The following is a 26,860-nucleotide window of genomic DNA, read 5'->3' on the forward strand; positions in this document are numbered from 1 at the left end:
TATGCAGTTGGTTTCACTATCCTGTCACTTATCGTTCACTACACAATTCCTCGCATTCCGCGACGTATAAAATTAATGTTCCCCAGTGTTGCGCGAAGACCAAAACATGGATGCGGAACAAGCATTTAAAATTGTAAATCGACCTTCAACAAGGTGTGTAAGTGGGAGACTTTGCACAGTGAAATGTTGCCAATACAAATTTGCTAGTTTTGGAGATATCGCGATGGCAGGATTATCTGCCTGTCAGATCTGTATCGACTTATCAGATGACCAGACTGCTGCACAGTGCACACACAGAACTATCATGCTATCATCTATAAACCAAATATCAAAGCCATCCAGCAGCGGCTTGGTACCGGTATACCCCAAACGCCGCCAGCTGCGATCTCGCGGCTTTTACCAATGCAACGAGCAGAGCGCATTCATAAGTTGCCTTGACTCAATCCAAGTAATGATGTCTGTTAGTTACCTGAGGGAACAAACAAGAATGTGGCAGCGACATTGAACAGAAGTAAAACTATTAGGGTATTATAGAATGGGATGGATTGCACAGGATTGAAATAAAGAATGAAAGGCTCATAATGTTCCCATTGTATTTAGTTGTGTTCGTCTTGATACCTTGGCGTTTCCTTTTCAGGGGAGTAATACAAGACATAGGAAGAGATCTACCTCAAATGAACAATTTAGAAGTAAGCCAACCGCCAAGTTCAGCCGGAATCTCTTTGTACATTTTTGTAATATGCAGAAGGGCTTCAAAGAGCAACTGAGGAAGGCGATAGGGAACACATTCTATCCATGTTCTTCTACCACATAGACACTGGCTTTTCAGGCTTAGAGAATTTTCCTATAAAACGCAGTTAGTGCGAAGGTGATCTAGGTTATTTTCCACGCTTACCGTTTGTTGGCAGAATGGCATGCAGACTTTGTGTGTTGCTCCAGGAAAGAACTCGTCCTTCTGATCACTGGATAGAGTAGTTGCAGTGAATGCACCATCATCATCTATGCTCAGGACATGGCCAGCGTTTGTACCATGCAAGAATATACTTCGAAAGCCCTTCTCTGGTTCGTTTGCCAGAGACTGGGTGAGGATTTGCTGCAGGCAAGGAATGTCCATGGACGCTGGCAAACGACTGTCAAAACCGATTGTGCACCGTTCGAAATGAGTGTGGTAAGTTTGATTCATATCTGGTTCTCGGTGAATGAAGTACTTGGAACCGTCCGGTCCTGGGCAAGTGCTCACTGAAAATGTAAACAGATACGGAAACAACAAGGCAACATGGTTACCGGCTTGTACACAACAAATTAGGTAAAAAACAACATTAAATACTCCTGTGATATTCAATGTATGGTGAATTTTCAGGAGGTTAGTGCGAGTGTGGCCCTATCTCTCTCTTTTTCTTTCTCCATAATTATATCTACCTCCCTTTAATATCTATCTCTATCTCTCTACATCTTTCTACATCTTTCTATCTCTATCTATCTCTATCTATCTCTATCTATCTCTATCTATCTCTATCTATCTCTATCTATCTCTATCTATCTCTATCTATCTCTTCATCTCTTTATCTCCTGTTTCTTTATCTCTTTATCTCTCTATCTCTCTATCTACCGTTAAGTCTTGTCTAAAAGGCTTCTATGACTTTCTTGGTGAAATTTTGCAGGCTTCTATATGAGACAGGCTTCTATACAAGACAGGTATTTCTATATATGTCAACCCTAAATCCGGCTTATGTGTGATTTGATGGGCCCAAAATTGCGGCTTCTATTCGAGGGCGGCTTCTATTCAAGTGCGGCTTTTATACAAGACTTTACGGTATCTATCTATGTATCTATCTCTGTCTCTATCTCTTTATCTCTATCAATGGATATAGTGATATTTTTCAGATACTTCAGCGAACCTGCGGCATGGAAAGCCACGTAATAACCACTGGCAGTTGGATCCCTTGGTAATGCAAACAGCAATAGGGACACGAGATTGAAGTTGCCGATCGTTATCACCGGCCAGCGTTCCTATTTCCTCCTCTCTATCCCTCCACAATTACTTTGATTTGTAATTGATATTTTCATGCAGTTTTTCCAAAAACAAGACAGTACAAATACTTACGTTGCTGACACAGCGGAAGACCTTCTGGAGTCTTGAACTCTCGCCATTCATTCGAGACACATCTGGCTTGTCCAATGGCCATGTAACCGCTATCGCAAAGAGGATAGCCCGCCTCAAGATGTGCAACCTTGCGCATTACGCCATTAGGAATAGTAGTTTCAAGGCACTCGGCCGCTGTAAAAACGATAAAATGGAGGATAGATTTCAACAAATCGGGAAGAACAAACCTTTATGGACTGTATGGATAGGTGTGAGTAGAATCATGCCGTCCAAATGACATGAATTCAGGAACCTCCCTGAATGAAAGTTGAAGAAAATGCTTCGTTCGTCTATTTCAACCTAATTTTCGTGAATCGCACGACATAAAGCTACAAGCGGTTTATAGAGCAATTCGGGCGCTCAGCACAGCAGCCCTTGGTCGATAATTGAGGTAGAAAATAGGCATATTAACAAGCATATTATCTTGATCAGGGGCGTAGCGTAGCCCTTTTCAAACTGTTAAAAAGGTCATGTGACGTCATAATTATAGTGTACAGAAGTCCCTATTTTCATTTTTGCAGCCAAGGATACTGGCTCGTCCAGCTTCTTTTATTTTGAATTTTTCTGTAAACAGCACTCTCAGAAACGAGTCTCATTCAGTAGACTACATGTACATTATACATCATTCTCCTTTGATCTTAAACTACAGTACATGTACCATCGTCTGCTTCTTACACACGTTTTGCAGGAGGTTACGACATTTAGACTTGCAGACGTGCTTCTTTTCCTCGAATTGCAGAGAGCAGCAAGTTGGACCAAAAAAGAGCGCAGTATAGTCAATTCACACCAGGGAGCAGTAAAACACCAGTACTTGCTACTCCCTGCTTCACGTTCATACTCAGCTTCCCTCGTTCCGGTCACGCTGCTGTCACGCTACGGTTTGCAAAGATACCGACAATGGCCGCATGTACAACAATTTCCGAGACGGACCTACATGTAGATCTAGAAAACATGTGTGAAGGATCTACCCGCCACGTACCCGCCACGTTTACCTATACAAGTCCAGTCCACGCATCGACACATAGATATGATGAACGTTGAACGCAGGCACTCTGCGATACGTATTACCCTGTTTTGCGGACATTGTACGGCAAACTCTAGCTGCTTTGTTTGCGAGTTTTGCGATACGGCGTTACACGCCTGTCGATAATTCTTCTTCTATGTCCCATGCTTATGTTGTACATGTTAAGATATTTCAATTAATTTATGAAGAGGTATTTAAACAATCGAAGAGGAGACAATAGTCGTTAAATGGCAATAAATAAGATAAATTGTGCACTCATAACAACACCAAAAAATGAAGAAAGCTAAGTTTTTAAATAACCGACGAGGAGACAACAGTCGTAAAATAGCAATGAAAAATATCAATTGTGCACTCATAACCATGTATAAACAAATAAAATGAAACAATTCCAGAACGTTTTCGTGTGACCATCATCAGTGGAACATCGTCACATAGTAAGAATCACTAAAACAACCAGTTATATAGCTAGAGTAATATGAAAAGAAGCGTGAGAAGGCAGCACAGCTAGCGGTTATGCATAACGCGTGTAGTGTGAACCTTTGCAGTGTATCTGAGAATGGTAGCAGTAGATGAATGTGGCAGCTGTGAGTGCGTGTGAACAAAAACTGGTGAGTGCAGTGAACACTTCAAGGAGAAAGAAGCGATGGCATGAGGAGATGGAGATGGAGGATGATGATGGGGATGAACATGATGGTCATGAGGAAAGCAAGGGTGAGCAGGAACAGGAAGTGGAGGATGAGAGTGATACGGACGAGGAGGAGTTCGACATCGACAAGAGCAAGTCTGCCATCTACAAGCATTTGGTGTCCAGTCCGGATTGTCGTAAGTTGTTTGACGATTCCTGGTTTAGTGTTATTTGTCGCGCGCGTTTCTTTAAGCAGTTGCAGGTGTTGGAAGCTGTATATATTCGCACACGTGACCCTGTTCTATGCAAGCAAAAAGAAAATGTTGTAGCACTCACACTTTTTAAATAGTACGCACTCACCAGTTTTTGTGCACACGCACTCACAGCTGCCACATTCATCTACTGCTACCATTCTCAGATACACTGCAAAGGTTCACACTACACGCGTTATGCATAACCGCTAGCTGTGCTGCATTCTCACGCTTCTTTTCATATTACTCTAGCTATATAACTGGTTGTTTTAGTGATTCTTACTATATGACGATGTTCCACTGATGATGGTCACACGAAAACGTTCTGGAATTGTTTCATTTTAATTGTTTATACATGGTTATGAGTGCACAATTGATATTTTTCATTGCTATTAAAGCTAAGTTTCATAACATTTTCTTGTGACTTTCATCAGTGGAACGTCGTCACATCAAAATATAATAACTAAACACACACTTATATACATGTAGCTAATATGGTTTCAGGTAGAAATACAGCAGCCAGCAAGTACAGACGGGCGAAGTTTGCACCTTTGCAATGTGTGAATATAGTGTATGAGAGAAACGCAGTGGCAGAAGAATGTGATACTGTGTGAATGAATGTGGTGCGTGTGTATTACTTAAAGAGTGCGAGTGATACAACGTTTTCTTTCTGTTTACATAGCACAGGGTCACGAGTACGAATATACACTGCTTCCAACACCTGCAATTGCTTGAAGAAACGTGCGCAACGAATATGTAACACTAAACCAGGAATCGTCAAACACCTTACGACATTCTGGACTGGACACCAAATGCTTGTACACTGCAGTCTTCCTCTTGTCCACATCAAACTCCTCCTCATCACTACTCTCAACCTCCACCTCCACTCCACTCCAATGAAAGTCACAAGAAACGTTATGGAACTTAACTTTCTTCATTTTTTGCTGTTGTAATGAGTGCACAATTAATCTTATTGATTGCCATTTTAAAAGGAAGAGGTAGAGGAGAATTGAAGTAACTGCGCACAATCACCTTGGGACTGTTGTGTCAATTTCAAAGCGTCTCGTTTCTCGATCTGCATCTGCCAGAAATATTATAGGTAGAGAAATATCGCCTTGATGCTTGGAGCCAGTTGAGAAAGGCTGTGTCATGCAATAGACTTCGTTGTCATTGGCTTGCCAATGTGAACTCTGCCGACAATCTCCAAAAAGATGGAAACGGCTGGCTGTTCGGAGATTGAATATAAATCTCAGTTGCCTTGGTTTGAATGAGCCATCCTTCAGATAAGAAAAATTCACGGTTCACGTCAGATTCGGCTAAAGGCGGAGTTTTCCGCATCCATAGGAACGAGACCACCCTTCAAGGATCAAGGCAAGCGTCACATGTATCTCCTTCTGAAAAATCTGGCTGAATCTAGCCCAGTTAAAGCACGCTGACTATGGCGGTTTCAAATAAAGAGGGACGGAGCCGGTTTCAAAAGGTTTCATCGCAATCGCTTCTGCCAGTACCTCCAAGCTAAGATAATGAGATCTAACAACTGAAATCCGACCCCCTCGCTAACATCGCAACGACCCAACACGCAATTGCAAAACTACGAAATAGAGACCGCTAGAATGTGAACGCACGGCCCAGGGGGGGGCGGATTTCAGTTGCCAGCACTGTCACTGCCAAGCGGCAGGTTGTAGAAAGTCACGAGCAGCATCAGGATCCTTTGCAATTGACATTTCCGCGGAGAACTCAACCAAATAATTATAGGAGAAATGCAACACTTACCTTCGCAGGAGTAAGTGCCTTTCTGGTTTTGACACCGAGTTCCATTCGGACACAGGTTAGTGCCTCCATTTGAACATTCATCAAAATCTAACAATCCAATCAGAAGCGTACAGACAAACGTGATTCGGTAGGCTATCAAACTGCTGGTTTTTCTAGTTAAGTTTTTTCTAGCTTTGAACATGGGCTTGGATAGGTTGGCTGGTTACCTGGTCCAGGGCACTCACACTATCCCGTGTAAGTGCAAACACAACCCACCAGCTTAACAAAAAGAATGTTCGGACAATAAATAACAACAGATCTTTTCGTGTCCCGGCAGTGTGTAAGAACATTCCGGAGCGCTTCAAGATTCACGCGTCGGCGAGCAGCGAATGCCACCTACATGTGGTACAGGCTGTTCACATTGCCAAGTTATCGCCGCAGCTTTGTACAAAGAAGGAATATGTTAGGGAAAGAGTGCTATGCGGACTTCCCTCCTTCATGGTATAGCTCTTCTACTACAGTGTTTGGCATAACTCATACCATCATGTGTACTGATTCGAAAAGTAAAGGTACGAAAGGCCTCTTCAGGTTTACAACCGGATTCGTCTTTCTCCTTCCTTTCTGATTTTTTACCGGCACGTTCGGGCTCTCCACCTTCTCCGTGAAAATAAAATAAAAAACATATTGTGCTAATAAATAGTAACATAAATTACAAGGTCTAACCGAGTATGGCCGTCTTATAGTTCAACTCAAAGCAGCCACGAAACCATAAAAAGTAGGCCTTGCATGTAAAGGCTGAGCAATGGTGTCAGAAGAGCGTTTCACATAAGTCTCAACGATATTTAAACAACAATGTCAGTTTGGTCCTGCTATAATTTGCAACGATAGTATTTTCACAGAAGTAGGTCATGTTTCCAAACCAAGTTCAGGGGCTTACCTTTGGCACAAATGAAGGGTTTAGGTTGGTCAGTTAGCTCAGCCGTGCTATTGTGGGTAGAAATGTTAAGAACATCTTTATCCCGATAGTTGTCCAGCCAAATATTTGTTATACCTTCATCTAGCATAGATTGCAGTGCGCCCTGGCAGTCAAATGATGAGAACAGTGCAGTCACAGTTTATCAGAGCGCATATTCACAATTTCAGTGGTGTTTGTCCGGCAAAATACAAGCTATTTATTTCTTACAATCGACGTTGAGATACCAACACACTGTCTCACCTAAATGTTTCGCACAGGTGACATTCTCCATAATTTGCATATTTTTGTATGAAGAAATGAGGACCAAGGAACTACAAGTTCCACTAAAATGTCCATTAAAACCGCCAGTTACTTAACAATCAGCTCATACGATAGCATTGCACGACACTGACCGACGGTACTGACATTCTACTTGTACACCTAACTGACAATCAGCTCTAGTACATCTTCGATTCACACTCCAACAGCCTTCCAACTTGGAAGATTTTCCTTGGTCCTCATTTCTTCTTATGAATTAGTCGTTGGCTCTCCACCCGAGTTTATTTACGGTACTTATTTTAAAACATTTCCTTTCTTGTATTCCCTATTGTCATGTATTTTCAAAATGATGATCATCAGAATAGAACGTTCTTTTAAACCTCAAGAAAAACGTTTTATTTTATTTTTATATTTCCTCAGTAGTAGTCAGTACTCGAGTTATAATTTAGTGTTGGCTACTATCCGTCAAGTGTGCGGCCGTGCGCATTGAAATTCCACAATCAGCATATCCATGCTACTTGAGTGGCGTTATAAACAGTCATCACACATGAGAACGCTTTAGGAGTGCACGCAACTGCGGCTGGTTGCATCAAGCACATACATGCGAGAACGCTAGTTTTTACACTTTATATTCTTACGTTGTAGCACTCGGACTTTCTCAACCGGTTGTGATCTTTCATCTTCAGTCTCCGTAAGTCCTGCCCATGACATACAGCCCGGGTCTCTCGGTAAGTCAGTTTGTTTGTATGGATACTTATGTTATATCCGCCGCATAAACCTGTAGCGAAAAACACAACACGAACATACGGCATTCTTCAAGTTACGCAGAGTGCATCACTATGAGCATAGAACTGCCCACCAGGTCTATAGGAACCCTAAGCCACTATACACGTTAACCTTGGAAGCCTACTAAAGCCACAATTCAGTCTACGTTTAGAACCCTAAGCAACCAGCTCTTGCCTCTCTCTCAAGCCCCCCCCCCCCCCCCCCCCGACCAGCCCATGTTCGACCCACTCGTCTCTCTCTCGTCCGTCTCGACATGCATAACGACCAGCTTGAGACAGGGTTACCTGTCAACAGCCGGGAAAGTTGCCATAGAGCCTTCCACGCCTGTGCTGTCCCTGTATGGAATGCCCTACCTCCCGCCGTCCTCAACCAGCCACCTGACTGGAAACGGCTGCAAAGTTTCAAAGTGTCTGTCTTCAGGCACCTCAGTGCTCAGCAATGGCACTGGGCCACTGACACTCTGTAATATGTATACATCTGCCTACACACTGTTGCATATTGCCATACGCCTTGTGCCCTGCTTACTCTTTTCTCTGGATCTGAATGTACACCCCTTACGCATTATGTAATTATACTATATTTAGTTCTCCCCCCTCTCTTGCTCCCCAACCCTCCCCCTTTCTCTCTCTCTTTCTCTCAGCTCTCTCTCTCTCTCTCTCTCTCACTCGCTCTCTCTTTCTCTCTCTCTCTCTCTCTCTCTCTCTCTCTCTCTCTCTCTTTCTTTCTCTGACTCTCTCTCTCTCTCTTTCTTTCTTTCTGTCTGCTATTGGCGCGCCTGGTTGTGATGAGGCCGAGACCCAAGGTCGGCAGAGCATCCCAGACCACGCCACCACTCCCCTTATTCATGGCTCACACATGACGGGTTTACGTGGCTCTAGTAAAAAAATATAATAAAATAAAAACATCTACAGTAACTGTCTGTTAGTTACAAGGCCCCGAGACGCCATGGCTAACTGCACTCTAGTTAGAGAACCCTGAACCAGCAAGTAACACACTCAGTACACCAGCACCGGACACCAATGACTGTGGAGCTTAAACGTGAAGTAGGTTCACGAATTTTACCGATCATCAGACAGCGACATTCACCATCTACTAAACAATTTGCGTGCGGGACTAGATATGAAGTGATTGTGGTGAAGTAAATACGTATGTGCGAGGTAAAAATCTCCTCAGACCCAATAAAATTTGGCAGATTTCCACCTCCGTGCTTCATCCATTCGTGTTTATTCCACAACAGCACCATACATGTCAGTCACATTGCTGCGCCTTTCTCCTCATATCTGTATGGAAACAGAACTAGCAGGTTCCTTGCTTAAACGTCATCCGAAGCCCCGGTTATAATTATAATATTAAGCATATGCGCAAACAAAGAAAGCAAGTACACCTACCTTCGCATTGGTAACCGCCGTTAGTATTCTTACACGTATATCCACTGGGACAGAGGTCTACGCCGTTAGTTTCCGCCTCTTCGCATTCGTTTCTCTCTAGAATATATATAGTGCAAGATATGCATATCGTTAGGTTGGCGATGTTCATTTAGAAATCACATTATGGCCATCAGATCTCAAGTTTTGGATGCGAACATTGAAAACGTTTTATGCCAAACTTCAATGTGAAAAATAGCTATCCCAAGTCTAATCAGCACAGTTCCCCACGATAATATGAGCTATGACATCGCGAGGAGGTACACCTACCTTCACATGTGTAACTTCCTTTGGTATTCTCACACGTGTATCCATTTGGGCACAGGTCTACTTGCCTAATATCCGCATCTTTGCATTCATTAAAATCTAAGAAACCAATACAAATCGAACTTACGCTTACTCGGATTCTGAGCCAATAAACATAATTATAATGGAAGAGATCACATGGAAACGAGTTATGAAACAACTATCCACGACTGAAACAAGATAATGGGCAGTCAGAAAGTGTGATAACAGGACACATCACTGACCTGTTACTAGAAATTCAACGCCCTGAGACCAAGCTCTAACACACCTCCAGTCCGCACACCAACAGCCTTCCACCTTGGAGGGTTCAGGCTTCTATCTTAATGAAAACATGGAACAAGGCATATCCTTCGTAAGGCTGGTAACCTGTATTCCAAATAAGGTTGTTATATCAACGTCAAATTTCGTCGGCTTGAATGTGAGAAGCCTCGTATTTGTTCCGCTCATTCTGATAGTTTGCTGGAGAAACTGGAGATTCCGCTGCGCAATCCAAACCTGACAAACCTTTCCCGCAGTTTCAACCGGCCCTAGAACCACAAGCACCTCTCTTAATGCTGTTATAGGATTATCCTAAATCCGGACTACTAACGGTGTTGTTTCGATTTCAAATAGTGAAAATAAATCGTGATAATGACTGCTTGTGAATTCTGGGAATTTTCAGATTGCCCACACGGATTCACTGTACTCGTCGTGTTTTGAACGAAATCCACAGTTTGCGCCACAGATTGCACCCAAACCTGGATTTTCTGTGGTCTTCATTTTTTCAACGCAACCCACAGATTGCGACCCAAATAGAGTCGCTGTGCTCTTCACTGTGGTTTTCAACGAAAAACACAAATTGCGCCCCGCACCGATTCGCTTGCACTTCATGTTTTGCAACAAAATTCAAAGATTGCGCCTACAGATTGCGCCCCACATGTATTCCACGTCCTCTTCAGGTTTTCAACAATATCCACAAATTGCATGACCCACACACGTCAATTTTGCACCACGCGCACTTGGGTGTGTTCCTAGATGTCTCACAGTAGCTCAGAGGCACGGATTTACCTGATTATGTCCAACCTACCCGTATAATCATTGTCTACTGTCTTGCCACCTCTTGGCAAATCTGACCATGCCTGTATACTTGCTGACTTCCAGATCCGTGCATCACGCGAGCCTCCCATATCAAGAACAGTATGGAGTTATCAGCATGCTGATTGGGCCAGGCTCCGTCACTTCTTCAGAACCACCAATTGGGCAGCTATTGCTCGGACTGATCCAGACCTGTCATGCACTGGCATCGCAGAGAGAATCCTGGAGGGTATGAAGAGATTCATCCCCTCTAAAATTCTGAAAACCCGAGCATCAGATCCTCCATGGTGGACCCCTGAGTGCACTGCTGACACAGTGAGGAAACGACGTGCATGGAGGTGCCTGAGAGACGACCAGTCTGACCACGATCGGCAGTCAGCCTACCAAGATGCACGGCTCGCGATTGCCTGTCTCAAAACTGCCAAGAGTGCTTTCATGGCGAAACTGAGACAGAAAATGACCTCAAAGCAGCTGCCACCCAGTGACTGGTGGCGCACCGTCAAGCGTGCCTCTGGCAATGGGCGTAGTGAATCTGTTCCGACATTACGTGATCCCGATGGACGAGAGTACACAGCCAGCGCAGACAAAGCAGAATGCACGGCCCGCTATTTTGCAAGCAAATGCAGTCTCGCACAAGATAACCTGTCCGCCCCATTCCCATATGTCATACCTCGAACTGACCAGGCTCTTTCGGACGTCCGTTTCCGCGTCGCTGCTGTTGAACGCACCCTTCGCCAGCTCAACCCATCAAAGGCAACCGGGCCGGATAGGATACCAGCACGAGTGTTGAAAGCCTGCTCTGCTGAACTGGCGCAACCGCTTTCCATACTGTTTACCCAATGCTTCCAAACTGGGATACAGCCCAAGACATGGAAGATTGCCAACATAGTCTCTATATTCAAACGGAAATCAAAGTCTCTACCCTCCAATTACCGTCCAGTTTCGCTCTTGTGTATTCTGTCCAAGGTGATGGAGACAATCATCAACAGAACAATCACAAATTTCCTCGAGTCGAACAACGTCTTCTCCACCAGACAGTTTGGATTTCGCCATGGTCATAGTGCAGCCGACCTCCTTACCAGCCTCCACCACCAGTGGCTACATACAGCCGGGGAGAAAGGCGCAGCACGCATATTCGCCATTGACATCGCCGGTGCGTTTGATCGCGTATCACACCCCGGTGTGCTACACAAGTCCGGCGTATACGGCCTGCGTGGGCAACTGCACCAGTGGCTCAGCAGCTACCTCAGTGAACGCTACCTTCAAGTGGTCATTTGTGGCCAGACATCCTCAAGGCTCCCAATTCAGGCTGGAGTCCCCCAGGGCAGTATTCTGGGTCCTACTCTCTTCCTCATGTATGCCCCTCTCAAATCCACCAGCAGGAAGGCGAGCTCATATCCCCCATGGTCTGACAGGGAATTGTACCAACTCCAGTGTCGCAAGAAAAGGCTACATCACCAGTGGCTTCAGAAGAAGGACAGCACCCATCTCTACTCGGCATTCAGGCGTGCCCGTGCGGCTGCCAGAAATGCCTATCGTAGGAAACGCAATGAGTATTTCCAAATCCAATGTGCTGAACATAGTCGCAATCCACGCAAACTGTGGCATATCATCAACACTGTAACATCTCGAACTCGCCAACGTATTGAGCCAACGTGTGATGTGGAGGATGTCGCCACAGCCTTCAGTAAAGTTGTGACTGATAATGATAGACCCCCTGTGCTCACCATGCCACAGGGTCCATCACGCCCCACAGCGTTATCAGCTTTCCAGTATGTCCGAACCAACTCTGTTTATCGTCTCCTGAGAGGCATCAATGCAGCCAAGGCCACAGGCAGTGACAGCATCCCAGGAGTACTTCTGAAGTGCTGTGCTGATATCATTGCTCCGTCTGTTGCTGCTCTCTTCAATGCCTCACTATCCCGTGGTACAGTACCCTCTGCCTTCAAGCTTGCACACGTATCACCGCTATATAAAGCTGGTGACCCAGCAGTTCCCACTCACTTCCGTCCCATTTCCCTTCTCCCAATCCTGTCCAAGCTTTTAGAGAAGCTAGTGCAGAAGGAACTTGTATCAGTCATGAACATCACGGAGTCACTTCCCTCCACTCAGTTTGCATTTCGCAGCGGCCATTCCACTGAGGATGCACTAGCTCTCATCACCAACCGTATCCTTACTGCCCGGGACAAACGAATGTACACAGGTGTCTGCTTACTGGACATGTCCAAAGCATTCGATAAAGTTAGACATCACCAACTAATTCTCGACCTCTTCAATGTTGGTGTCACGGCCACAGCCCTGCGGTGGTTCATTTCTTACCTCTCCGAACGGACCCAGCGTGTGTGTATCGGACCATCACGCAGCACTATCACTCTCTGCACCTGCGGAGTGCCACAGGGATCTGTGCTCGGCCCTATTTTGTTCAACATATACACTCGGGAAATACCCTATGTTGCTGGACATGCTTTGTCTTTGCAGTTTGCAGATGACATTGGTCTCACTTGCAGCAAACCGACTAAGTCTGAAGTGTCTGCAATTCTGTCTGCGTCAGCTTCAGCTATTGCTAACTGGCTAAACGACCGTGGCTTGATCCTGAATGCTTCCAAAAGCCAGGTGATCTCCATTTCCGGGAACCTACCTGAGAAGCATACTCCACTCTCGGTGAACTGTAACGGGACCCTGCTGCCTCTTGTGGAGTCTGCCAGGTACCTTGGCGTAACATTTGATAGCAACATGTCTTGGGATGACCACGTAACCCGCTGTGCAAACCGTGTATCACGAAAGATCGGAGTCCTGTGGAGGATGCGGCGTTGCCTCAGCACACAGGGTCGGATCACTTATTTCCAGTCCATCATAATGCCCGATCTTCTATATGGATCAAATGCATTTTCGACATCTCTGGCAGCCAGGCACTGTCATCGACTACAGGTTCTGCAAAACCGTGGTGCCCGTGTAGTGTTCGGACGCCCGCCGTGGACATCCGCACATGACCTACTGGAGCGCCTTTCACTGTATCGGGTTACCGAAGTGTACAAGCAGAAGCTGGCATTCCTTGCATGGCGCTGCCGTTACGGCCAAGCAAGTCCTGAGCTTCAGGTTCTCTTACTGCCAGCTTGTGGCCGGTCCACGCGCCTGGACTCCAGCATGGGTCTCTGCCTGCCACCCGCCCGCAGCAACTCTGGAAAGGGGACATTCGCCTTCCAGGGTGCGCTATGCTGGAACAACCTGCCAAGCTGTATTCGCTCCATCTCTGTTCCTCGTCAATTCCGTACTGCCGCAGTCCCGTTTCTTCTATGAACTGAGAACATTGCAAAGCAATTGTATGTGTGGCTGTCAATGTACATGTGTGTGTGTGTGTGTGTGTGTGTGTGTGTGTGTGTGTGTTGTGTGTGTGTGTGCACGCGCGTGTGTGCACGCGCGTGTGTGTGTGTGGGGGGGGGGTATGTGTCTAAGTATGTGTGTATTGGTGCGTAGGTGTGGGTATGTACATGTAGATGTATGTGTGTGTGTTTGTGGGTGTAGGTGCGGATGTGTGGATGTGTGGGTGTGTGGGTGTGTGGATGTGTGGGTGTGTGGATGTGTGGGTGTGTGGATGTGTGGGTGTGTGGATGTGTGGATGTGTGGGCGTACATGTAGATGTGCAATGCTTCGATTTCTCTATCTTCTCTTCTCTTCTCTCTTCCTTTCGGGGTCTCCCGCTTCTGGGCCGGCATGGCCCATGCTTCATGCGTGCTTGTTCCTGGTGTTGTTTTGTCTACTGTGTCCTGCCGCTACTCCGGCTTTGGCCGTGACCACGATGTGTCTCCCCATTTTCTCCTTCATCCTTTCCTTTGTCTTTTTTGCTAAAAGCTTTCTTCTCGCCGTGACCACGATTTTTCTTCTTCTTCTTCTCCATTATTATTTTTCTTTCCTTCCTTTCTCTTCTTCCCTTGCCGAGAACCTTCTGTTCCCATTATTTTCTTTTCATCTCTGTCCCCATTCCTGGGTTATTTGGAATTCATTCGCTTCCTTGTCATTGGACATGTTCAGTCCGTTCGGTTTGCGAATTTAAATAAACACAACAACAACAACAATGTACGTGAACGACTGCGAGGACCACGTACCAGCCGGTGCTGACCTAGCCTCGTTCGCAGACGACACTACGCTGTATGCCAACATCAACCCCACCACCTAAGAAGATACCACCCAAGCCCTCCAGCTAGCAGTCAACAACATCTCCCGCTTGGGTCAAGAATGGAAAATAAAATTTGAACCAGCCAAATCCCAGGCACTGACCGTCAGTTTCCACCGCACCCAATGGGGCATGCCACCGATTGACTTCAACGGATCAAATGTGACGGAACAGGAGGAGTTCAAAATCTTGGGCATCAGTTTCGATGGTGTGTGATCCCCGGTAGCCTAATCGGTAGGGCACTGTCCCGGAAAGACAGGGGTGCTGGGTTCGAATCCCGCTCGTGGATCCTTCTTTTGCAACAAGCTTACCTTCCGGCGCCACCTTCGTACCGTAGCCCTCCGGGCAACACAACGACTTGGTGCTTTGCGTAAGGCTTTCCACCTCCTAGACGTGCCCGGTCGCATCCAAGCCTACAATGCTTTTGTGCGCCCAGTGATGGAGTACTGCCCTATTGTCTGGATGGGAGCGGCCCCATCCCATCTTGCAAGACTCGACCGTGTGCAAGCCTGGGCCATCCGTGCCATCGCCCCAATGTGTTGGCTGCCAAGTCTTGCTCTTCGTCGGATGGTTGCAGCACTTTGCCTCCTGTACAAGATGCATTGTCCGGATGCGCATCCCCTTCTACAGAGGATGCTGCCACCCCAGCAGCCCCAACACCGAACAGTCCACTCCACCCGTAGTACATTCCAGAGATGTAATGCTCACGCACACCAACTGGCCAATGAACTTCCAGTCCGTTCCCGCAACAACCTGTGTCGAGCCTACCCTCACGCAGTTGTCCCCGTCTGGAACCAGCTGCCCGCCGGAGTCTTCTCTGGTCCTTTCTGCACCAAGAACTTGTAACACTTCAAAGTTGCAGCCAACCGCTATTTGAAGACCAACGACTGGTCGTGGGCACATGACCATCTCTGATCATCAGCATCATATCTGCCTCACCCCATGACTTCCAAATTCCGCTCGACATACTATTCCCAATAACGTCTGTTCTTCTTTTCTCTCCTCCTCCTCCTAGCACGGTCTGTCTTATCATTCCCCTCCTTCTAATGTACTGTCTCTCCTCCTAACATTTCGTATCATGTACCTGTCACTCCTTTCATTTTTCTTCTTTTTTTGGTACGTTTTATGTCCCCATGACGTCGAGACCTCAGGTCGGCTGAGGGCAAAAAGCCTCACCATCACTATGCTCCCACTATGCAATTTTTTGTCTTTGCCTGTGAGCTGTGATCATTGTAAAAATAAAAATAAAAATATTATCGTGCCACACTTACTTTTGTGTCACCCCAGATTGCGCGCACAATCTGCAGATCGCCCAGGCAATTTGGAATCTTCACATTCAAATTTTCAAGATACCAGTTTGCCTTAACAATCCCCAAGAATGCAATAACACAGAGAAGAAAGACACACTTCAGTTGATCGAGAGGCTGAAGTGTGTCCTTCTTCTCAATTTTATTATGCAAACTCTCATTCCGATTGCCTGTAAAGCAAGGTACTGGTCATGTGGAAGCATAATCTGCCATAATGTACAAGTATATTTGGTGGCCCTGGGAAGTGGATTTAAAACTTAACGAAGAACTTGAAAGAAGTAAACAGATTTCCCCCTTCATCATCCCCGGCTGACTTCTGAGACACAATCTCACATTTTGGTTCCAAATCACAGGTAAAATAGGCCGGGGGCCCCCGATGTGATATTGCAACAAATTTTAGCCTTGATGGGGCTTTTGTGTTCAGAAAGCAAATGGGGAACTCTTACCTTTTGCACAGATGAACGGTTTAGGCTCATCAGTGGGCTCAACCATGCTGTTGTAGGTGGAAATGCGGAGAGCACTCTTGCTACGTAAGTTGTCCAGCCAAATAACGTCTATGCCTCTAGATTGGAAAGGTTCTAGTACACTCTGTGAATCAAAGAAGACGAAGAAACTATGAATAGCTACGAAAGTTTTCTACAGAGTTAAAGATGGTCTGAAGGAGGAAATGCACACTGCAGCTTCTTCCATATGTTTAAAATGTCACGAGAATTCCTTTTAAAAGTGTAATACATATCCGCCTTCTCTTCATAGTATATATATAGCTAGGCTAACCAAGTGAGATACAAATTCACACGTAGGTTTAGACAAGTCGTCAACAACGCGTTACCTATGTCCACTGCAACCTTACGTCATCCTCTGTGTGGATGGGCGGAAATTAATTCCTTTCGGCTATCAATACGTTCCTATACTCTTGCTTGTACTTCACCGTAACAGAAAGGCTTTAAAAATAAACTCGATAAATGTTTTCAAAATGTTGTGGTTCAAGAGTCTTACGTGTGCACTCTTTCCTAGTGTTATGGTTCTTCAAGGCGCAATCAGGCTCTCACTTTTTCATCCACAGTCTTTCTTCTCTCTCTCTCTCCCCCATGGTGCATGATGTGTGCCTTGATCCCGAAACTATTGGTCGGAGAGCGCACTTCACCTCACAGCTTTATAGCACGGACACGCCCTTTGTAGTCCCCTATGTTCTCTTGCTGTTGTTTCAAATTTTTATTCTCACGTCGTGTTGTTGTTGTTCTTGTTGTTGTTGTTGTTGTTGTTGTTGTTGTTGTTGTTGTTGTTGTTGTTGTTGTTGTTGTTTCAAATCTCTATTCTCTTTTTGTTGTTGTTGTTGTTTGCTTCCATTCTTGGCGATATGTGTGATCCCGTTAAGCAACAACTTTGTGCATCATTACCTCATTGGCGCTCATTATTGCGCCATCCGTATTTCAAGCGTCAGTATAAAATAGGTGATTTTCCATTCATTTTACAATTGTTGTTGTTTTTTATTTGAATTCGCAATACCAAACGGGCAATAAGCCCAATTACATGGAAGCGAATAAAAGAATGCTAAGAATGAGGCATTGGGGTGGATGTTATTTCAAGTGGAAAATACTGATCCCGGGAGGTACTACAAATAGATACAATGAAAATCTGAAAAGGCCATGGTACTGTCGTTTACCATGCTGGAAGCAGCTACATGGAGAAGGAAAAACAACAAGAAAGACGTTATATCTCATGTATTGGACAAACAGAGCTAACAGGAAAAGACCGTTCGTTATATGCCTGTACATACTGTCCGTGTGTGTGTGGGGGGGGGGGGGGGCATGTCACTGTTTCTCTTCTTTTAAAAACGTTTATGGCCTGAGAGTGTGCGGGTACACGGCTGCTGCGAAATCGGCCACGGCTTTGCAGGAACGTACACTGGCTGGCAGAGTGTTCCACAGCGCAGGTCCACGGAAGAACGGTCGGCGAGTGCCTGTATTCGTCCTGGCCAGCGGGAGAATGAGCCCTGCGTTGGCTTGATGTCGAGTTGGGGCCGTGGTTGCGGGCTTCAGCTGCTTTGAAAGCGCTGTACTACATTGGCCGTTCAGGCCGCGCCAGATGAGATCGAGGAGTCGGTGGTGTTGTGTCTCCTCGATTTTCCGGAGGGATATGCTCTCCCTTTGGTGGCTTACCGAAGATGTGGGTGGTAGGCTGAACACAGCGCGGATGGCACGGTTCTGAAGACGTTGGAGTTTCCCTAGAGCGAAAGCTGAGAGGGACGTGCTATAGGCCACACTTCCATATAATAGGTCGGGCATCACAACGGATTTTAGGTATTGGACCCTGGCCTTCTGGGAAAGGGATCGCCGGGCTCGCCACAATGCTCCGACTTTCCTGTTCACCTTCGCTGTAACATCGTGGATATGAGGGTCCCAGGTCAGTTGCTCGGTGATGGTTAAACCCAAGTACTTGGCCGCAGTACAAGCAGGTAAGCGGGTCTGATGGCAATTTACAGCGATACTGGTTTGCGCATCCCTCCCACAGATGGACAGAACTTGACTTTTGCGTTCATTCAATATCAGGCCGCGGTTTTCGAGCCAGTCGGCCAGCGCAGTGACGGATGACGAGAGTCCCAGTGAAATAGTTGCCGTGTTGGAACCACTTTGGTACAGTGCAATATCGTCAGCAAATTGTATGCTAGGAGTCGGGTGAGCTACTGCAGCTACCGCTCGGGTGTATTCAACTTTCTCTGATGAGTTTGCAATGACGGAAACATCTGTCAAAAGGAATACCATTTCAATACTAAGGAACCAGTTTTTCCTTTTGTGGAAAGTAGAATGTTTGTCGGCCAAAGAGCGCAACAGTGGTGTCAACTCAGCATTGTCAACGTCTGAAAGCTGCTGCTTTCTGTCCAATTATGTATTACCAAGAGTACATAACCCCCAGAGTGTGCAACGCCTGATCCAGCTCTGCATAGGGTCTTGGACGAATGTAATCGGATCTTCTGGGGTCATGCGTGCACTCCACACGAGCGCAACGCCGGTTTAGAGGCAGGGCATCGTTGCTTTTGATCCGCGACTCCCCGGGGGATTCCCCTCAGATCTGTACGGCATTATGACGCAAAGATCCAATTACGCTCAACAAGGACCCTATGCAGAGCTGGATCAAGCTTTGCACTCTCTGGGGGTTATGTACTCTTGGTATTACTCCCCACTAATCATCTGAAACCTAGAATCGTTCGACAATACTTACGCTGTAACATGTTGACCTTCGCAAACGATTGTGATCTTTGATCCTGAGGAGCGTTAACTGCTCCCGAGAGCAGACTGATCGAGCAGATTTGTAATCCGTCGGATCCAAATGGCTACTGATGTTGAATCCGTTGCAGTATAATTCAGAAGCTGGTTCAAGAAAACGAAGCAAAAACGGTAATTTTTGATTTGCGCAAAAGTACGTTCATTGGACGCACTGCGGTTTTTGTCAAACAGAAAAATCAACTCAGATGGAGAGCCAATGTTTAATTTATACGAAAGAGAAAGACCAAGGAACTACAAGTTACGCTATACTGTCCACTAATACCACCAGTTACTAAACAATCAGCTGATGCGATAACATTGCACGTTGATAACATTGATTGTTTAGTAACTGGTGGTGTTAGTGGACAGTATAGCGTAACTTGTAGTTCCTTGGTCTTTCTCTTTTTAAATCAACTACAGAATAATTTTTGAAACTCGGATGTTGATCCAATAATAAATGTAGAAAGGAATGGGACATAATTATGGATACGAGTTAAGAGTAACTGTCCAACACTGCAACTAAATACTATCTACAGTCAGAACGTGCAACAACTAGGCACACAACTGACAATGTACTGAGACATTCGACGACCTGACACCTAGCTTTAAAACATATCTTCATTGCACTTTTTGACTGTATACAGTAGAGGGATTCTTAGTGACTTCTACAAAACAAAAAATTGAGCGAAGTTTCGCGACAGGCCTTGCGAAAATGTATATATGAATTTTCGCACGAACTTTGAGTTCTGCACATTTTCCTAGTTTGCACGCGCCAATTGCACGTACACCATGACCCAATCTCACGAAACTTCCCACGAAAGTTCATTTCGCTTTCCCTGCAAGTTTCGCGTCCAAAGTTGCGAACGTTCGTGCGAAGTTTCTCACTTCATGATGTGGAGTGAAATTTGGTGCCCATTTTCCTTTTGCAGAACTTCTCTGCTATCTAAATGTAGTTACAGTGGTGGACAGCTACTCTTAACTCGTATCCACATGTCCTTTCATTTCTACTTAAGTAATTTTTGCTACATGATATCAAACTCTATAAGAGCGAAACAAACCGACGTGACCTCGAGGAATTATTTCCCAATAAAATGTTTCGGAATGACGCAAAGGGCAGATCGCCTGTCCAGGGATTCACCACTTGGAAAGACGTGTACTTAGTATGCGGTATAATATACCGCATACTAAGTACACGCCAAATAGACGTTGCACTCCCTTTAATCAATACATATTATGAATTGATTAAAGGGAGTGCAACGTCTATTTGGCGGACAGGACAAAGGGACGGGAATTATGTACATGGTTTGGGAAGACTGGAGAACCAAGCGCAATGAACCAAGTGATTTTAAGCAGCAACAACATTGGCATTAAAGGCTGGCCCTGATATTGTGAGGCTGTAGACCGGAAATTCCGGCTAAATATATTCACAACTCAGATGGTGATCCAAGGAAAAAGTTTTAACATGGAAATTGTGGGCACAAGTTTAGTATCTGGTTTAGTTGGTGGACTCGATCGCATAACGTGTACCCACAATTTCCATGTTACAAAAATTCATTCACTTAATCTCACCTTCAATTTCGTGTAGTAACACCAGTACGCTTACAGCCAGCAACCCGAACACTTGTAGAAGTGGCAGTTGCATACTGTAGGTAGCACGTGACATGTTTGCCTGCAAGGGACAAATGCCAAAATACGAACGATATCATAACACTGAACGTTATATAATTTTACATCGCTAGTATCCAAAACTGCTTCACTTCTACGAACACTAATCTTTCAGCTTACACAAGCATACTCGACGAAAAGGAAGATAAGATCTATGGCATAAACACATGTATAGGATGTAATGCACTGGAAATGTGCACTAGTTTTAGAGTACTGGACGCGGGCTAACACAGGCTACAGAACTCTTACCTTCTATCGATCAGGAAATTCGTCTCCTTGAATGACTGGAAATGAAAATTCCGCTACACAAAGAAAGCGACTGAAGCATTCTTGACTAACATGCATGGTTTTATCCTGCAGCATGGCCATGCTATTAAGCCAAAAATGGATGCTTTTCTGAATGGTGTTCGACACGGATCTGCACTTCTTGTATTTGGCATGTTAGGGCAGAGGCAGGGGCCCCCTTTTTCGGCTCTCACAAACCTCAGAGGAATACTAGTATTCCCCTTCTCACCGTAAATAGGTAGGGCTTTGCCAAATACGGGCCAGGCTTTGCTTTGCCGCCATGCCTTGTCACCTGACCGTCTGAGGTCGAGGCGAAATCGACTTCAGCGAACTGCAGGTGGAAGTGCGCCGCAGCGCCGGCTTCTGAAGTGTAGGCAAATAGACACGTTGTACCTATCGGCAACCCATGCTGTGACAATATTCTAAATATGGTGTTCATAATGGACACCACCCCCCCCCCCCCCCCACACACACCCCTTTCAGGTCTTGCTCTGCCGTTGAAGGTCTTCTGTTGGTTCCACATCAACTACAGCGCAACGCAGGTGGTAGTGCGCCGCAAAAGGACGGCTGGTGAGAAAACGCAGCAGCATTATCGTAATAAAAAAAATAACCTGGCTTTCTGCAAGCTGCAACAGTAAGAAGTGCCAGTTGTGTAAAGGCCACTCGACCGTGAGGCCTTCCGGATGGTGCTGCACCTCCAGCAGGCATCTTTCCCTGCTACTACGCCTACACATACCTGTATACGGTACACCTACCGAGCTGCCTGAGCCCCAGAAGGCTTCCCTGATGTAACCCGGGTTTCGGCCCAAGCGCCTGTGTCGCTTCCGTGATACAAATGCGCATGCGACCTTGCAGGTCGCGCGCCAGGCTGCCGCGTACGCGACCAGCCTGGGGGGGGGGGGGGGGTGGGGGGGGGGGGGTGTGACGATGTTGCCTTGAGCGCTTGTCGTAGCTGGGATCCCGTAGGCGGCACACAGGGGTGCCAAATATGTCGCTGGCCCAGGGCCAGCAGGGCGCCCAGCTCAGGTCGCACGCGGCATGCGGCCCGAGCTGAGCGCGGTGACGGTTGGTGATAACAGTTCCCTCCTCCGAAAACTTCCATTTTTATTGTTTAAGGATTCCCCAAAGGCTTTCGCCTATCGAGGGGGTTTCCAAACTTTTCATAATACCAAATCTGTAAAAGAAGTAATGAGCAATAGGTGAGCAAAGAAAGAGAATAAACATAGTCTTATAAGTAGCATGATGATACAGTTTTACTGGCATTGCCGGTAGCATTATCCCGCAAAATAACTTCCATTATCCGCCCAGGCCTAACGCGAACAAGCAGAATACTAATATTAAACCTGAGTGAACAACCTTGAAGTTTGGCGATCATGTTGTGAAGCAAACTATATGTATTCAGATAAAGGCGTACCTGGATTCGGTCTTAAGTACGTATCACGTGACCTTATCAGCTCAAATCAAAATGAAGTCTAATGAAGTCTAATGAACAACAAAGCTTTTTAAATCGGCCCAGACACCTATCTCCAACAGATCTCCATAGTGCGAAAGAAAACACAACCAAATTGGAATGCTCACGAGAGGCCAAAGAGGGGAAGGTTGATGGAACAGGAATGAGCATTATAGCAACTATTCGAGTCTACTGATACTGCATACACATTACAGGATGAAGAGGAGACGAGATCATATGGTCTTTCGATAAAGGTGAACGTCCGCGGCTCGAAAGTTGTAAATCTGGACTTCGGACATGTGTTAGCGCCAGGTGTAATGTTATTGAAAGTGATCAGTGACACATGGTAACGCCAGGTCATGACTGCTTGCATGTGTTAGCTCGCGGCTAAACGCAGGCCCATCACACTCGTGTATTGCACATGTATCTGTGTCTTTTTTCCCTATTTGTTTCACTTTCTGACAGTATATTGTCCGGTTGCATCTTTGGAACTAATTATGCTCAAAGTTCGTTTTCATAATGTCCCATCTCCTTCCTATAAGGAGTCATAATAAGAATCTAAAGAGCAGTACATTTCTTTGGTGAGAATTCAACGGCTTCATTCTGTGCACTCATATCAGAGCTATCGGACACTCTGTAGGATGAATTGGAGGCACGTTTTCGTGTCGCAATCTGTAACGTGGCAAACCGGATGTTAAAAATACTCCGAGGCAGGAGTGCTTTATACGGGTGTACAGGTACTTCAGCAGCATGGACATCATTATGCGTTGAATATCCTGTTTAAAGTGATGCTGCCTCAAGAGCAATTTTCTAGCCCCATATTAGGCAGAACAGGATCACTGCCTAGGCCCACAACTTCATCTCCTAGGCCCCATGATCCTATCTACCGTATTTGGAATCGATTGCTGCAAGCCCATGTTTGGACCAACGCCAGGAACAACAAGACTTATAAAACAGTGATAGTGAAATAGTCGTCCCAGTTCTCCTTGCTCTTCGTTGGGTAAGGTTGGTGTACTGATCTGTCTACTGCCATCCCTTCGGGCAGCGATCTGAACCCCTTGCTGAGAAAGGTAAAACGCCTGAATTATTGCTATACTCTGGGGTCGGTGCATCTTGTATGGCATCCTCTTAACTGTGGCCTGGCATAATAGCTGTTAGATTTTTTCAGTGCGCTTATGAACATTGATGGATGTTTTGTTGCATCGCAAAATTGGTCTCACTGTTGTGCAGCATAATTGTTCGCTATTATAATATTCAATTGTGTTATGATACGTTACGGAAATGCAAACTTTCTTTTTCTTCTCTCCCAAACGTAGAAACCACATTTCGCGTACCTGTTTCAACATGCGAGTGCCACTTCTCCCCGTGCTGGTGTTAGTCTCCTTGGCCGCCATGGCTGTGCTACAGGAATGTGAAGGTGAGAATGCCACTTGGTTCGAGGCGCCAATATCTGATAACTTGCTGCTGCTAAAGGGTGGTAAAACCCAGTGCAAGTGCACTACTACAATGTATGTTGGCTGATAATGTGCATATGGGGTGTCTGTGTTGTGGCTTGACTACAAGCTTACCACCATTTTATTCGACTTGAAAAGTATGGTACGAAAGGTCTAGTTTAAACTATAATAATCATTATGGCATCTGTGCTTCGTTTGCTGATTTTATACATGACGTATATGTATCTGTAAATACAATGATACATTCAGAATTGTTGACGAAACAACGCCAGCTGCGTAAAATGACAGATACGATGTGCCCATTGTGATCTTTCTCCACAGCGAGGACATTTTTCTGTGACGGATTCAATGTTAGCATCAATACCAACAAACTTTCGTACGGAGGTGCCCGTAGCGCCTGTTCGGAACAGAACATAGGGCTTCTTAGAATCAAAGAACATAACTTGCTGAAAAAATCCCGGTGCTACAAGGTAAGAATTTAGCACGTTTAAAAGTTCTGAAAACATTCTGCACTCAATCACTATAATACCAACACCCTCATCAAACCAATAAGGCATTCACATTATTTCGTTTGTCAAGGCACTGTGGTTATTAGATATGTTTAATTCGGTCTGTAGGACTGCTATCAGACACTAAGTGCCATGATGAGAATTTCCTGTTCACTCCCAACACAATGCCCTATCGTTTGTTCTACAGTCCATTCATTGGAAACTGGCACCCTAACTTTTTGGTGTCTCCCGCACATAGTTGTAGATATCGTGAAAACAACAGTACATCCTGCATTGTGTGACCCTTGCAATTACATGTACTCCTTGCCACAGTTGAGGGCAGAAAGGTCCAGGAACAGAGAAATAGAAATTCAGCAAGGTTTTACAAAATAAGGACAGGTATGGCATGGCAAAATGTTTGGAAAAGCAGATACCAAACCCAGATTTCTTCAATTAAAAATTGGAGTTTTGATCCTCAATTCGGCCCAAATCGGACTTTCAAAAGTCTGCGGGACTGTTTCCGATGAATGGACTGTAGGCTTTGTGTTATAGGCCGCCTAAAGTTCCCTGAAGAGATCCAAAATTATCCTTTGGCGATTGATCGGTACTTGTTGAAAACATTTAATGTTCAATGCTCTGGAATGCTTCTGAACAGTTCTCAAGAGCACGAGTGTTATGGACTCATACTGATACTGTTTCTTGTGGGGTTGGCTTATAAATGTAGGAAGTACGTGCGGTTCCTGGCTTTTCCAGGTAGCGAAAGATTAACATTTTTTCAATAGACCTAGAAATAGAGCCGATACTCAATACTGCCTTTGCAGTATCAAAATCAATAAAGTCATTATCCCTAATAGCAATGGAACCACTGTGCATGCTAGACTTGGATGGAGAGACAATGATAACAATTAATTAAGACAGCGTTTACACGGAGACGAACCGAAACGAAATGAAACGGAACTGCCCTCGAATTGTTTTCAAACCATTTGCGCGAATCAACACGCTAGTTGCAGTTTTCTAGCTCATGAACGCTGTTTTGAGCTCTTGGTTTGAATATTGTCCACACCATACATGTTTATCATGTATATTGCCGCGCGGAATGGTTTCCATGACCGCGCTCCTTTTCCAATCGTTTTCAGTGTTTAAAATAGAGCGGAAGCGTTTTGAAAACATTTCAAACTACTTTGAAGTGCGTTTCCATTTTCGTTCGGTTTCGGGTGCGTTTTCGGCATTATCGTGTTAATGATAGTAGTAACCGCAACGATTTCTTTCCATTCCAGTCACTCTTCGTTGTAACCCAGCCGAAGACGCGGAAAGACCATGGCTTTCTAAGTTATTGTCATATTGAGTGCGTTTAATAGATTACACACATTTCGATCAATTTAAGAGTTAGTTATGGTGGATGCACCGTTCGGTTACACGTAAATCTCTCTACGGATTTCCGTAGGAAAGCTGTTTCCTACGTTGGGTCCTTTTTGAAATATATTTCCCGTTTTCCGGATTTGTCCATGCCATGCATGGCAACGTTCAAGCCGCGCGAAACACAAGGTACACACACCGTACACCACGTGCAAAATAAAAGGGTAAATGCGGTTTCTGTTCGTGGTGCATTCGGTGGGCGCATGCAGCCAAAGCGTCTCCAAAGCAACCACGCATGTTTAGCAGTCGTTGAGAAATCACGTAGAGTGAAAGTCAACAGGGAGGTTCTGCTTTACGTGAAACGTAGGGAAATCACGTAGAGAGCAGATGTCTGGGTTAGAGTCTACGGCTTCGCGTGTTTTGGGTCCAGGTTTCCGCGCGTAGATGAGGTTCTCTACGTAACGTCGTTGTGGCACACGCAAAGAAAATGCGTACGGATCTGCTGGGTATCATTAGGAGTGCAGGCGAAATTACCAGTACACATTCCACGTGACTTCTCTACGTCAACGTAGAGCAGAACAGGATTTCTTTAGGTTATGGGAGCGCGAAGAGAGTTCGCGTGATTCTTTGCATCGTTTTTCCAAAACGTAGAGCAGAACCTCCCTAGTAGCTCTGATTTTGACGTTTGAAAAGTCCGTGCTGTTCCTATGTAACGTTATCAGGGAGGTTATGCTGGCTCCATCCCTTATCTCCTAAGCTACCACCCCCCCCCCCCCCCCCTGGTGCGTCTGCCCAGTGTTGA

The 26,860-nt window shown here is 45.5% G+C and overlaps 2 protein-coding genes across 2 annotated transcripts in view; one reads left to right on the forward strand and one right to left on the reverse strand.

Annotated features, from left to right (window-relative positions):
* Positions 1–302: 302 nt before the first annotated feature.
* On the reverse strand, positions 303–21,331 carry LOC135818927 (fibulin-1-like). The gene is made up of 12 exons (XM_065332110.1): positions 21,275–21,331; positions 20,930–21,029; positions 19,317–19,465; positions 16,544–16,685; positions 9,510–9,605; positions 9,204–9,299; positions 7,668–7,807; positions 6,733–6,874; positions 5,817–5,903; positions 2,105–2,278; positions 896–1,239; positions 303–469 (listed from the first exon to the last, which is right to left on the reverse strand). The coding sequence occupies exons 2-12, from the start codon at positions 21,021–21,023 to the stop codon at positions 440–442; spliced, it is 1,494 nt and encodes a 497-aa protein (XP_065188182.1). The 5' UTR covers positions 21,024–21,029; positions 21,275–21,331; the 3' UTR covers positions 303–439.
* Positions 21,332–23,742: 2,411 nt separating this feature from the next.
* LOC135818928 (neurogenic locus notch homolog protein 2-like) overlaps positions 23,743–26,860 on the forward strand; it is a 34,631-nt gene continuing 31,513 nt past the window's right edge. The window contains exons 1-3 of the mRNA XM_065332111.1: positions 23,743–23,830; positions 24,077–24,177; positions 24,536–24,684. Of these exons, the coding sequence (XP_065188183.1) occupies positions 24,105–24,177; positions 24,536–24,684 (222 nt within the window). The 5' untranslated portion in view covers positions 23,743–23,830; positions 24,077–24,104. The remainder of the gene's footprint in view (positions 23,831–24,076; positions 24,178–24,535; positions 24,685–26,860) is intronic.

The sequence above is a fragment of the Sycon ciliatum genome, chromosome 6 (genome assembly GCF_964019385.1).
Source record: "Sycon ciliatum chromosome 6, ocSycCili1.1, whole genome shotgun sequence".
In the NCBI taxonomy this organism is placed as follows: Eukaryota; Metazoa; Porifera; class Calcarea; order Leucosolenida; family Sycettidae; genus Sycon; species Sycon ciliatum.